Below are 13,308 nucleotides of genomic sequence, written 5' to 3'. Positions count from 1 at the left end.
TTTGCAATATTCGCATCAGCAAAAGTTGAGCCCCCTCCTAAATCCATTCGATTGGGGATCTGTGGCATCCACAATTTTAAAGATATGAGAAAACCAAAAACGTAGAATTGTAGAGAATGACCATATCTTTAAGACTGCGGAATCTGAATTGGATCGTATTATTATTATAGCCAGCATCAAGAAAACAATTTCATTTTTTCTCGCCCTGTCTCTCTCTAACACACACGTAGCATAGGCGGCTTTGCTTAGAGTAAAACATTAGCGCCTAGATCTCAGAGACTACAAAAGCTAGAGCAACCAAATTTGGTACCCACACTCCTAATATATCGGACCGAGACGAGTTTGTTTCAAAATTTCGCCACACCCCCTTCCGCCCCCGCAAAGTACGAAAATCTGGGGATATTCAAAAATCTCAGAGACTATTAAGGCTAGAGTAACCAAATTTGGTATTCGCACTCCAGTTAGATCTTACTATTAGACGTGTATCTCAAAATTCGCCCCACCCCCTTTCGCCCACACAAAGGACGAAAATCTGTTGCATCTACAATATTGCACATTCGAGAAAACTAAAAACGCAGAATCATAGATAATGACCATATCTATCAGATTGCTGAATCTGGATCAGATCAGATCATTTTTATAGCCAATAGGAACAAATCAATTTGCAGTGGCTACGCAGCGCCCGACGTGACGCTCAGACTGATTTTCTGTCTCTCTCGCACGCACTCTTTGTCGTGTCGTTTAATATTAGCGGCGTCTGCCGGAGGAGAGTTATACTGACTTAGTATCGGGTATAAAAGTAGAGTTGCGGTGTCCGCAGCAACTCACAACGTTCCCCCTCGTTTTTGTATACAGCTTGCTGCCGTGGAAAACCTATCGTGTAAAAGCAGCTTAAATGCCAACTGCGATTAGAAGTCGTCGCAACTGTTGGAGAGATGGCTGATTTTGCCTTCTCCCTCCTCCTGCATGTCGACTTACATGTGTTTGTGTGTCTGATAATCCAAATGCAATGTCTGCGAGCAGACAGAGACAGCATAAATCCAAGTGCAAGAAGAGCCTCCTGCAGTCGCTCGCCAGCTGCACATTTGTCGGGCATGGCATGGTTGAAAGAGGAAGGAGAGGAGGGAAGGATAGCAAAGGTGCCAGACAGAGAGCGAAGAGAACCAGACATGAGGAGAATGTCAAGGTATGTAAAATATGAGGTATAGCAGTCTCCCCTTCTAGTTTTCTTTTTTCTCAGACATCACAGACACGCACACATTAACTAAAAAAACATATTCTAACAAAAATAATTAAATAAATTATTGTGTACTATAACATTCATGATTGAGAGCTCTTCACAAGCTGGCTTACCTTCTAGATATTTTGCCTTGGCGAATCCAACAACACAGAACGATGAGGGTGAGAAAGCAGCACAGGAAACGTTGAGCAGAGAGCCGTTTCGTTTCGTCCTCGCTCTCGCAAACGACAGGACAACAGAAACCACAGCGACAGCGCTCGTCGTTTGGCATCGTTCGGGCTTACTTTCGTTTCCATTTGTTAGCGTTTTGGCTGTTGAAATCGTCGTCATTCCGAAATCAACAACGGCACGGTATACTTCCTCGCCCGGGCACTACCAAAAGAGGCGCCAAAATTTTACGTTTCAATGCAGACGACACACATCACACTCTCACACGGAAAATTGGCAACACGCGAAAAGTGCACAGAACGCGAAGGTGCGATAAACAAAATTGAGCATTAGCATCAAAGGTGTATCAGAAATCGAAAGCAAACGAAAGCGGAAGCATCACGAAGAGAAGAACATAAATTGATCGTGACAAGAGCGAGAGAGAGAAGTGCAAGAACAGCTGGTCTGCACGCTTCGGGGTTGTGTTTTTTGTCGCGTGTGCCGCCGTCGGGAGAACCACACTACAACTACAACTGAAACTACAGCTACAAGGCGAACCAGGTGTGCGGGTCTGGGTGAGCGCCTGATTCTTTTCACGTTTTTGCATGCTCTGGCGGCACTCTGCCAGATGCAATCCCCTTTGCCGTCGACCCCCGTTTCGGTTTTTTTTTGCTATATTCGTTCACACAGAAATACATACACATATCGCGATATATAGCGCGTCGCTAAGTGATAACACTAACCATACAGTATACTGTATGGTTAGTGGTGATAACCAACACAAAAGTGGAGAAAGGAAGGAAGAGTGTTACTGTAGATCCAGAAAAAGCAAAGCTGCAAGATGTCCGCAATTAGCAGTCGCAATCAGAAAGTGGAACAACAGGTTGGTGTGCCCAGAATCTGTAATATTCGACGCTTGTCGTGCCTTCTTGTATTTTAATTATCCACGGCTAACTCCCAAAATTACAGCCTAAACCTAGGCCGTAAAAAATTCGAGTTGAAGATCTTTTGAGCTTTGATAAAGCTTATCAACAGCTGTTTTGCGACCAAGCGGCAACGCTTTGATATGCAATTTTTCTGCCGTGCACTATATTTTATTAAATATTGCTGTGTCTGGATTCTGTATAACAGAAGAAGACCATAGAAAGTGTGGAAAAAACGTGGGTTGCTGTACTTAGTAGTCCCAGCCTCTTTCTTTTTCTCCTCGTGACCGTCAGAGTGACCGGCAGTGGAAAAAGAAGTCTTGTAGAGCTGACCCAGTTCTCTAAACCAAGGTCAAGCCAAAGTCAAAGCCTAGTGCAAGTGCCAAGTGCGGCTCAAAGTGATCATTTAATTTTAGTGGACGCGCCAGTTATATATTGCCAATACTATGGCAGCCGTTCGACCATTTGGAAAACGAGCGCCCACAGTTTACTAAAATTTTTCGAAACAGTGGTGCAATTCTGTTGAGGTAATTATCCACCCAGCTACAGCGACCCGTTGAAAAATGTTCTGTTCTTTCCGCGTAGGATTAGCACCACTAGTATCTACGTATTGAAACTAGAAGTCTAGAAGTTACGGATTGGTTATTCCCGGAGACCTCTATTGGCCAGGTGCCCGTACCACCGGTTAAACCCCCACCGTTTGACATTCGGATGAGGCGGTAGCCGAGGGCATGGACTTGCTCCTCCAGTAAACCCGATCGGTGGGCTCTGCCAGCGTCGCCTGGACCCGTTCGACCCATGGGGATGATCTGACTGACTCTTCAAATACACCAGTCGCCCCACGAGCAATCAAGTGTGCGGGTGTACCTAACCTCACGCCGCAGATGGACCGCGGTCATTGACCCTTGGCATCGGAAGCAGCTGAAGTTACCTGCGCCCGGTACAATCGTGTGCCACCTTCAGACCTCGAGTAGGAACTCGGTCTCCAGCCGGGAAGCATCGACCCCGCCTTGGATTTAGTTATATTTTCTATCTTTCTTTCGAAATTAGACCCGATATGCGAAACCCTGTTTTTTTATCCGCTTTCTGTTTAACTACGTTCTTTTGATACGGCAAAAATTTGCAACAGCCAATTAAATCCGGTATAAACAAAAAGGGAATTCCTGTCCATGGGCTAAGTCGAACTTGAACAAATGAGTAGTGTATTAACACCGATTATTTTTACAGTTTTTGATTTTGGTTGACACGCATTCATCTCATCATCTATGCAGATACTCATCACAATCACAAACATCATCATACTCCTTCACCCATCTAATCATCTCATCCAACACAAAACGAAAGATCTTTCTGCGTGGGAGTCAAAGCTATTAATCGTATCGTAAGTGATTATCCTGAACCAAGTAAGCCATCTGAAAAGAATGAATGTGCGGTAACTATTCGTTGGTCTTGTGATGTACCTATTTCAGGCTGAGGTAAGCTCAGTCCCGTCCAGGGGTCAATCCACAAGAAATTTGTAGAAATGGATGGAACTTCAAAGGAGACGTCGGGGGTGGCCTATCGTAGAGTAGATGGATCGGGGCTTGGGCGGGCGTTGCTAGCGTTGTGTATCGAATGGTGTATGTGGACGTGGAGTGGGGGTGGAGTCGGTGCCTCGGCTAATTGGAGTGAACTTACGCAATTAGTAGTTTAAATGCACTTATTTTTACTTCGTCGCCGATGTCTTATCGTGAGTTCCGGGTACCGCGTCTGTACTCCGGACTGGGTCTCTGCGTAAGTTGCTCAGGTACCACGTCCGTACTCTGAGCCGGGTTTCTGCGTAAGTTCCTGGTACACCGTCTGTACTCTGAGACGGGTTTCTGTGTAAGTTCCTCTTTGCTTCTCGTCGCCGTCTTTTTATAGGCCCGTATTGCTGTGTCGGCGGGTTTGACAAATGCACTTCCGCGTCGGGGCGCACTTTGCCGTTTTTGGTGATCGTTGCAGATTTTGGCGGCGCCGACTTTCCTCCGTCGATGAACCCGGAAAACCGCACTCGTCCGATGGCCTGGCTTGGAGTGGGGGAAAGCTCGTGTAAACTGATGTCTTTGGTCATCGTTCTAGAGTTGGCGCGTGTTGATCGTTGGTTGCTTGCGGAGGGGGCGCTGGTTGTGGGGTGCGGTGCGATGCGCTCATTATAGGTCGGTGGACGGATTGTATCGAAACCTTTTAGGTTCGTTACAGTCTTCAACCATGATCACGGTTTTATACACGTATTACTCATGCCTTTAAGCGATTTTCCATATACCCGATTTTTGTCTGGTTTTGGCACTGACCAAGTTAACGTAATGAAGTTTGAAGTTTTCTTGTTCCTATGATGAACACATAACCTAGCTCGTGCATTTATATATACCTACTACTAATCATTTTAATAGATTTAAGATCATTATACCCTACCTCGATATTCCTATGATATTCTTTCCCGAGTATATGCTGTATAGTAATACCCTATAAATGTAAGACAATATCGAATAGCAGGCTTATATTAGGGACTAAATTCTATTAGCGTTAGGTTTTATAGGAATTTAAATGAAGAACTATGGATTGCTTAAATAAAGTTAGTTTGGAAATGAACCAAGGCTAAATATCTTATATCGGAACCATGCAACCTCGTCTGACGGAGATGTGACCCACCGCAGTCTTTGTTGGAGGGATCCTGACTGTTAATAGGTGGCCCTGAAGGATCATGGTAGGGTGGGCGTTCTCGCCAATGGGCGATACCACAGCCGACAAAGATCTGACCGGTGATCTTCTTCGTTTACGTATCCATGCTGATCTGTCCCTTTGACCCCCTGTATCCCGTTTCCTAGTATCCTTTCCCTACTCGTACGCGATTTTTTTTATATAAATTCTTATCTTGACCATTTGCCAGAGCTCTAAATGGGTAGTAAAATATCCTCCATGCCCACACCCCGCCGACCAGAGACAAAAGCCGAAGCCAGCGCGTACTTCCTACTCCCGTTTATATCATCAGCTCCTATAACCTGTACGTTGTATGCTACAGGTAAAGACAAATTTTAAATGGCAATGGGTTCGACAAGTCTGTCCCGATTTTATGGCAGGGTTTTAAGAACGTTTTAAGAATAATATATATAAAATTTGACTTCGAGTCGCTGGATTGCGTAGCTGTTTCTAAAAGAAACTTAAAGCCCCGCGCTCGAGGTTAATCAACTTACTAGGCATAGTAACGAACCTGTAGTATCTGGCCGGATAGGCCACTCTGCTAAATAGCGCGTTGCAATGTTTCTGTCGGATTAGGTTTCAAAGTGGATTAGCTCTACTGCCTACCCACAAAAGTGGGAGCGTGTTGTTTGGGGGAGGAACTTGTCCATACCGTTGCTGATCATTGCCTGCCGTTTTGGCCTGGATCAGGTTAGTCAGTGGCTTAGAGCTACGGCCTGCCCGCGAACGAAGGCAATAGAATCGGAGATGGTATATTTCCTGGGTCAGCATAAACTATGTCTTCTTCTTCAGTTTTTCTATTGTTGTTCCGTTTTTTGTGTGTTAGACAGACGTAAGTGGAATGGTTCTGCTGTACTGTGGTTCTGGACAATTTGGTGGTCCGCGATCCAGAACTTTTTTGTGTTTTTGCGACCTACAGTATAAGTAGAGGGACATCGGTTTGTCAGGGTTTCGGATTGCTCGGATATCCGTCAGTGGTGTAGAACTACCGAACGGTCCCAGTTCATCCGATGACTCATTGTAATGATTGTTGATCATTAATAATATCACCAGAGTCAGTGGAGGACACATTCCTATTAGACGAAGGGTGCATGGTTTCCGAATTTTGTGGATACAGAGTAGATATATCGATCGTTAAAAGTTAATAATCAAGAGTAGAACAGAAAATCATATATTAGTAAAATTAGGATAGGATGTCATTAAATTGGAGTTTTGACGAGATTGATCCAAACGACCATTCCGATATTATCTGCTGTATTTGCGCAAGACAGGTAGAATATCGGACACAGCTTTTAAGAACAAGTTGTAACCACGTATTTCACGTATTTCGAATGTAGAGTCTTCTCAGCTTCTAATGAGAACCAGATCACAGCGTGTGACAGCAGCTCCAGCTGCGAATATTGAAATTTTACCTTCTGTTGGTCCAACTGAAGTCGGTGTACCAATCATGCCAGTTCCGAGTAGCGAGCCAGCGAATGAAGCAAGCCCAGGCTTGGCTCAAATGGCACAGGCGTTGACGGACGCTATGGGTCAAATCGGGTTGTTGTCTCAAGCCATGACTCATATGACTCAGACTATGGAAATAGGATTCCAACGTTTGGCAAGTCCAACGGTACAGCCGCGGAATGACCAAGCTGCTGGATCTTCACAGCCTAGTGGAGAAAACCAAACCTTCGAACAGCTGTTCCAAATACCAACTCGAGAGTCCGTAGGTGCCCCGATAAATCAGGCTAATGATTCTGCTGTCTCGGTAACCCCATGGGGATCCCAACAGATAGCGGGGCTACGACCCAATAGGATTGGACAAAAATTCGCAGGATGGAAGGTGCGGTTTTCCGGAAATTCGACCATGTCGGTGGAAGATTTCATATATCGGATAGAACCGCTAACCAAACAGACCTTAGAGGGTAATCTCGACCTAGTGGCCAGAAACGCCATTTATTTATTTGAAGCCAGTGCTAGCGAGTGGTTTTGGCGTTACCATAAAAGCGTACCCTCCATGAGCTGGCCGCATTTAAGTACAGCCCTAAAAATCCGATTTAGAGATGGGCGTACCGACCTAGAAATTTGTACGGCAATAGTGCAACGAAAGCAGAAGCCACACGAACTATTTGATACATTTGACGAAACCATTGTAACCTTGTCCGATAAACTAGTCAACCCCATGTCCGAAATGTCGCTGTTGGAAGTGCTAAGGTCGAATCTCTTGGCCGATATCCAACATGAAATTTTATACATTCCCATTCTGTCAGTAGCCGAAGCGTATTCCTATACGACGACAGGTGCATGAAATTGTGGTGCAGACAGACCAGGAAGGCGATGAGGTCGATGAAACCGAACAGCTAGATATCGCTGCAGTAACCCTTTCCTGTTGGAACAGTGGTTGTCAGGGGCATCGGTAACTAGACTGCGTAGGTGATCGCAACGATCCAAAAAACTCGTCAAGCCGTGCACAATCGACAGGTGCACGCAGAACCAAACAGTTCGAAAGCAACGAACACCATTTAATGGACGTTTCGACAGTTCCATTACTCCCGGACTTACAAAAACTCCCAGACATTCCGTCACACACTTGTATTTTAACCCCAAGTAGGGAAAGAATTCAACTACCGACTCGATCTCGAAGCGATTGCTCCAATATCGGCAAACTGTCAAAAAACGAGCGCTCTAACGTATTGGCGTCAGTCGTTAATACGTCCAAGGACTGGCGACGCTATGCGGAAGTCACCGTACTGGGAAGGACGCTCAGTGGACTGATGGATACCGGCGCATCCAGAGGTTGCATAGGTGGGAAGTTTGCGTCCGACCTGGTTCAGAATCCGAACCCGATCAAGCCTGTGAGAGCAGCAGTACGGACGGCGGATGGGCAGAGCCAGCCAATAATTGGCAAGGTCACCACCGAAGTGGGTTTTCAAGGCCAGAAGAAAGTATTGAAACTGTTTGTAGTCCCATCCTTGGCGCAAGACCTATATCTAGGCATAGACTTTTGGTCTCGTTTTAATTTGTTACCTGGTTTTCTAGCCCATAAATCATCCAGTCCAGAGTTGTCAGGCTTAACATTCGATAGTACGTTACATGTGTGTTTGTCGAAGCAGCAGCAAGCTCAGTTAGCAGAGACGGTCAACTTATTTCCCTCCTTTGCGAAGCAAGGTCTGGGAAAAACGGGCTGGTTGTCGCACGAAATTGAAGTGGGCAACGCTAAGGCAATAAAACAACGACATTATGCCGAGTCTCCAGCCGTAGATAGGCTGATGTACGTAGAGGTAGACTGAATGTTAGCTCTTGAAGTTATCGAAGAATCAGATAGCGCATGGTCGTCACCCGTGGTCCTCGTTCGTAAACCTGGAAAGGTGCGATTATGCATCGACAGTCGGAAACTTAACGAAGTCACTGTTAAGAACGCTTTTCCCATGCCATTGATCGATGGCATTCTCAGTCGGCGTCCTCGAGCTGAGTTCATCTCAAGCATCGATTTGAAGGATGCCTATTGGCAAATTCCGCTGGAAGTAAGCGCTCGTGAAAAAACGGCGTTTACAATCCCAGGGCGCCCGTTGTATCAGTACACGGTCATGCCCTTTGGGTTGTGTAATGCACCCCAAACGATGTCCAAGTTGATGGATAAAGTGATACCGCCATCTCTTCGAAATGAGATATATATTTATCTAGACGACTTGTTGGTGATATCTGAATCATTTGAGCAGCATATTCAAGTTCTCACTGTCCTGTCCGCCCGATTACGCGAAGCCGGTCTGACCATTAACGTGGAGAAGTCCAAATTTTGCCTAAAGGAGGTCAAATACCTTGGCCATGTTATAGGCAACGGAACTATCCAGACAGATGTGGAGAAGGTCCAAGCGATTCAAGAGTTTCCGGTCCCCCGATCCGTGAAACAAGTCCGCAGGTTCTTGGGTCTCACTGGTTGGTACCACAAATTCATAAAAAACGAGGGGGAACGTTGTGAGTTGCTGCGGATACCGCAACTCTACAGTTATACCCGATACTTAGTCAGTATGGCTCTCCTCCGGCAGACGCCGCTAATATTAAACGACTCGACAAAGAGTGCGTGCGAGAGAGACAGAAAATCAGTCTGAGCGTGACGTCGGGCGCTGCGTAGCCACTGCAAATTGATTTGTTCCTTTTGGCTATACAAATTATCTGATCTAAACCAGATTCAGCAATCTGATAGATATGGTCGTTATCTATGATTCTGCGTTTTTAGTTTTCTCGAATCTGGAATATTGTGGATGCCACAGATTTTCGTCCTTTGTGGGGTCGGAAGTGGGCGGGGCGAAGTTTTGAAATATTTTTGTAGCAGTGACATATCACAGAAGTCTGGATCCAAAACAACGTTGCTCTAGCTCTTATAGTCTTTGAGCACTAGGCGCTGAAGGGGACGGACAGACGGACGGACGGACAGACAGACAGGGCTCAATCGACTCGGCTATTGATGCTGATCAAGAATATATATACTTTATGGGGTCGGAAACGATTCCTTCTGGACGTTACACACATCCACTTTTACCACAAATCTAATATACCCCAATACTCATTTTGAGTATCGGGTATAATTATGCGGGTATCGCAGCCCATCTCAGATACACTTAAGAGCAAGCGAAAATTTGAATGGACCGATGAAGCACAGAACGCGTTCGATTCCTTAAAATCACAGATGTGTAACGCTCCTGTGTTGCACAGTCCCGATTTTACCATTCCCTTTGCAATCCATTGTGATGCGAGTCACACAGGAGTGGGTGGTGTCCTGATGCAATCAGATGAAGATGGCAACGAGGTACCCATCGCATTTATGTCGCGCAAATTGAACCAATGCCAACGTAATTATTCCGTAACCGAAAAAGAGTGTTTGGCAGCGGTAATGTGCGTCAAGAAATTTAGAGCATATGTAGAAGGACATCAGTTTTCCATCATTACCGATCATGCCTCATTAAAATGGCTGATGTCCCAGACAGACCTAAACTCGAGACTAGCTCGATGGGCACTGAAACTGCAGGGCTTTACCTTTAAGATTTGCCATAGAAAGGGTAGTCAGAACATCGTTCCGGATGCCTTATCACGAGTGCATACCGAAGATAATGCTTTTTATCCCCAATCGGCCGACTAATTATTTCGAATTAAATAAAACTCGGCGCAGAAATAAAATTAAGATATGTTCTTTAATGCGTGACATCCAAATTGAGAGTGTGGCTTGCCTGCCCTTAACATTGCGGCTCCGATCGCAAAGCGCAGCTTCGCTCGGCCGACGTCGGTAGGCAGATGCAAAGCGGAGATAGCGAAGAGCGAGCTGGCAGAGAGCGTTTAGCAGGGCAAGCAAGCGCAGAGCTTTAACAAACAAATGAGTGACATAGACATAAGTAACAAACAAAATAAGCGGCTGAGGGCCAAGAATTAGGTGCTATTTGGCAAGCAGCTAATCGGCTGGGTTCTGCTCCGAACATTCACCCCCAGTTGGAAGGCAAAGGCTTTCAACAGATCCATCCTGAAGGGACAGAACCGCTATTTTTCCAACGGCCCTCTTGAAAAGGCCTTTTTGAGTGCGGATGACGGCTACTCTGATGGTTCCATCTTTTCCTGGGATGACGCTCTCAATGCGGCCAAGCGGCCACCTTAATGGTGGCAGCGTTTCCTCCTTGATCATGACGAGCGCTCCTAGCTTGATGTTTGGAGACGATGACCGCCACTTGCTCCGCTCCTGAAGAATCGAAAGATACGCCGTGCTCCATTTTCTCCAAAACGCCTGCTTCATTTGACACAGCCGCTGCCATCGACTAAGTAGGTTGACCCGGAGATGCGCCACATCTGGCTCGTCGAATGCAGCTTTCGGGGCTCCATTGAGAAAGTGGTTTGGCGTGAGCACATCTAGATCATCGGGACTTTCTGTAATTGCATAAAGCGGACGGGAATTTAACAAAGCAGAGATTTCACAAGCCAAGGTCTGAATTTCATCAAGATTAAAAATGTAGGTCCCGACGATGCGATGAAAATGATATTTAGCTGCTTTAACAGCCGCCTCCCACAAACCCCCAAAATGAGGTGAGCGAGGGGGATGAATTTCCAGTCGATTCCACTAGAAACGCAGAGATGTGACACAGCCGACGTATGAGGATCACTGAGGAACATTTGCCGAAGCTCCAAAAGCTCATTTTTTGCTCCTACAAAATTTGTAGCGTTGTCTGACCAGATGATTCGAGGTTTGGGACGTAGACTTATAAAACGCCTTAATGCTGCCAGAAAGGATTCTGTAGATAGATCCCGAACGACTTCCAAATGAGTTGCTTTGGTGCTAAAGCATACGAAGACAGCGATGTAACATTTGATAGGAGGCCTGCTTCTGACTTCCGACTTGTGATAAAAGGGTCCGCAAAAATCAACGCCCGTTGTGTGGAATGCTGGATTAGTCCTTACGCGATCCGCAGGCAAGTTTCCCATGATATGTTCCCTCAGCAATGGCTTGAAACGAAAGCATCTAACACATTTGCGAATGATTCCCGCAACATATTTGCGTCCACCAATAGGCCAGAATTTTTGCCGAAGCAGTCCGAGCAATCCTTGAGCTCCTGCGTGGAGAAACCTTTCGTGAAAGAAGATAATAATAGAGACAGTGACAGGATGTCCCTTAGGAAGCAGGATCGGGTGCTTCGCGTCGTAGTCCAATTCGGCATTTTGGAGGCGGCCTCCAACACGCAGCAATCCAAAGCTATCCAGAAATGGATTCAGTGAGGCCATCGTGCTTTTTGGGGGTAGGGCCTGTTTGCTGGCGAGGGCCCTTATCTCTTCCGAAAATTGTTGCTGCTGTATTGCCCTTATGAGCAAATGCGTACCATTTTTGATGTCGATTACGGTAAATTGACCCTTCGACCGCGCTATGTCTTTGTCCTTGAGAATGTAGAATCGATATATGTAAGCAAAGACGCGCTGCATGGATCCGAATGAGTTTTGAAATTTGCAATCGTACGATACATCCCTTTCGTTTGAAACAACCAATGCTGCATGACGACGTTCTGGTACATCGGTCGGCAATTGCAAGCCTGCAGGCCACTCTGAGCTCTCAAGACGCAAGAATGGTGGTCCAGAGATCCAAAGGCTGCTATCCATTAGTTCAGCGGGCGTGGATCCACGTGATATGATGTCGGCAGGATTCAACTTTGTGGGCACGTGATGCCAAGTCATTCCAGCGGTGAGCTCCTGAATCCGCTGAACTCGATTAGAAACAAATATATTAAAATTCAATGGTGATTCTCGAATCCAGGCAAGGGCTATGGGCGAATCCGACCAGCAATGTATTTGGCATGGAGCTGATAATCCCTTAACTATGGTGGACACTAGTTCGGCTAATACGAGGGCTGCGGATAGCTCAAGCTTGGGGATAGTCATACTTTTCAAGGGCGCGACTTTGGATTTAGAGCATAAGAGATGACTTTGCACAATGCCAAGAGCTTTCGAACGCATGTATACACAGGCGCCATATGCTGCTTGGCTCGCATCACAAAACGCGTGCATTTCTAATCTGGCTTGCTGCCGAAGCACGTAACGTGGAAACTTAAAGTTTTTAACCATCGACAACTGCGAAGTCAGCTCAATCCAAGTCGTATGTAGATCCTGGGGCAGGCTTTCGTCCCAATTCAACTTTAGGCTTTCGTTCCATAGCGACTGCATAAATATTTTAGCTTTTGTGATGATGGGAGAGATGAGCCCTAGAGGATCGTAGAACCTAGCTAGTGTGGACAGGACCGAACGCTTCGATATTGGGCCTGCAGCGGTTCCGACGTGAGCGAAGCTAAACAGAAGATTGTCCGTGGTGGCATCCCAAACTAGACCAAGCGCCTTGGTTACTTCAGTCCCGTCATGAAAGGTAAGGAACTTTTCGCGATCCGCCTCCGATACGCCTTCCAAAGCAGCGGGTTCATTGGAACACCATTTACGTATGGGAAAACATCCTTTCGAAAGTAGCTCCTTTACCTGCTGACGAATCTTGATGACAGAATCAATGCTGTCCCCTCCAGATATGAGATCATCGACATAGAAATCTCTTCGAACAACATCAGCTCCAAGCGGAAAACGAAACTCTTCATCATTTGCCAATTGATGCATAGCACGAATTGCTAAGAAAGCGGCAGGTTTGGTTCCGTAAGGAACAGTCTCCAACTTGAAAACCTGAATCTCCTCCTTCGGGTCATTGCGCCATAGGATGCACTGCACGTGCGTATCGGGATGGGAAACGCGTACACAGCGGTACATTTTGCAGATATCGCCACACAAGGCGAC

At 46.1% G+C, this 13,308-nt stretch overlaps 1 protein-coding gene across 1 annotated transcript in view; it reads left to right on the top strand.

Annotated features, from left to right (window-relative positions):
• Positions 1–2,228: 2,228 nt before the first annotated feature.
• LOC117192331 (protein king tubby-like) overlaps positions 2,229–13,308 on the top strand; it is a 135,096-nt gene continuing 124,016 nt past the window's right edge. The window contains exon 1 of the mRNA XM_033396978.1: positions 2,229–2,270. Coding sequence (XP_033252869.1) covers positions 2,229–2,270 — 42 coding nt within the window. The remainder of the gene's footprint in view (positions 2,271–13,308) is intronic.

This window comes from Drosophila miranda (assembly GCF_003369915.1).
Source record: "Drosophila miranda strain MSH22 chromosome Y unlocalized genomic scaffold, D.miranda_PacBio2.1 Contig_Y2_pilon, whole genome shotgun sequence".
Classification (NCBI taxonomy): Eukaryota; Metazoa; Arthropoda; class Insecta; order Diptera; family Drosophilidae; genus Drosophila; species Drosophila miranda.
The sequence above is the reverse complement of the archived record's forward strand: the minus strand, read 5'-3'. Positions and strand labels throughout refer to the sequence as shown.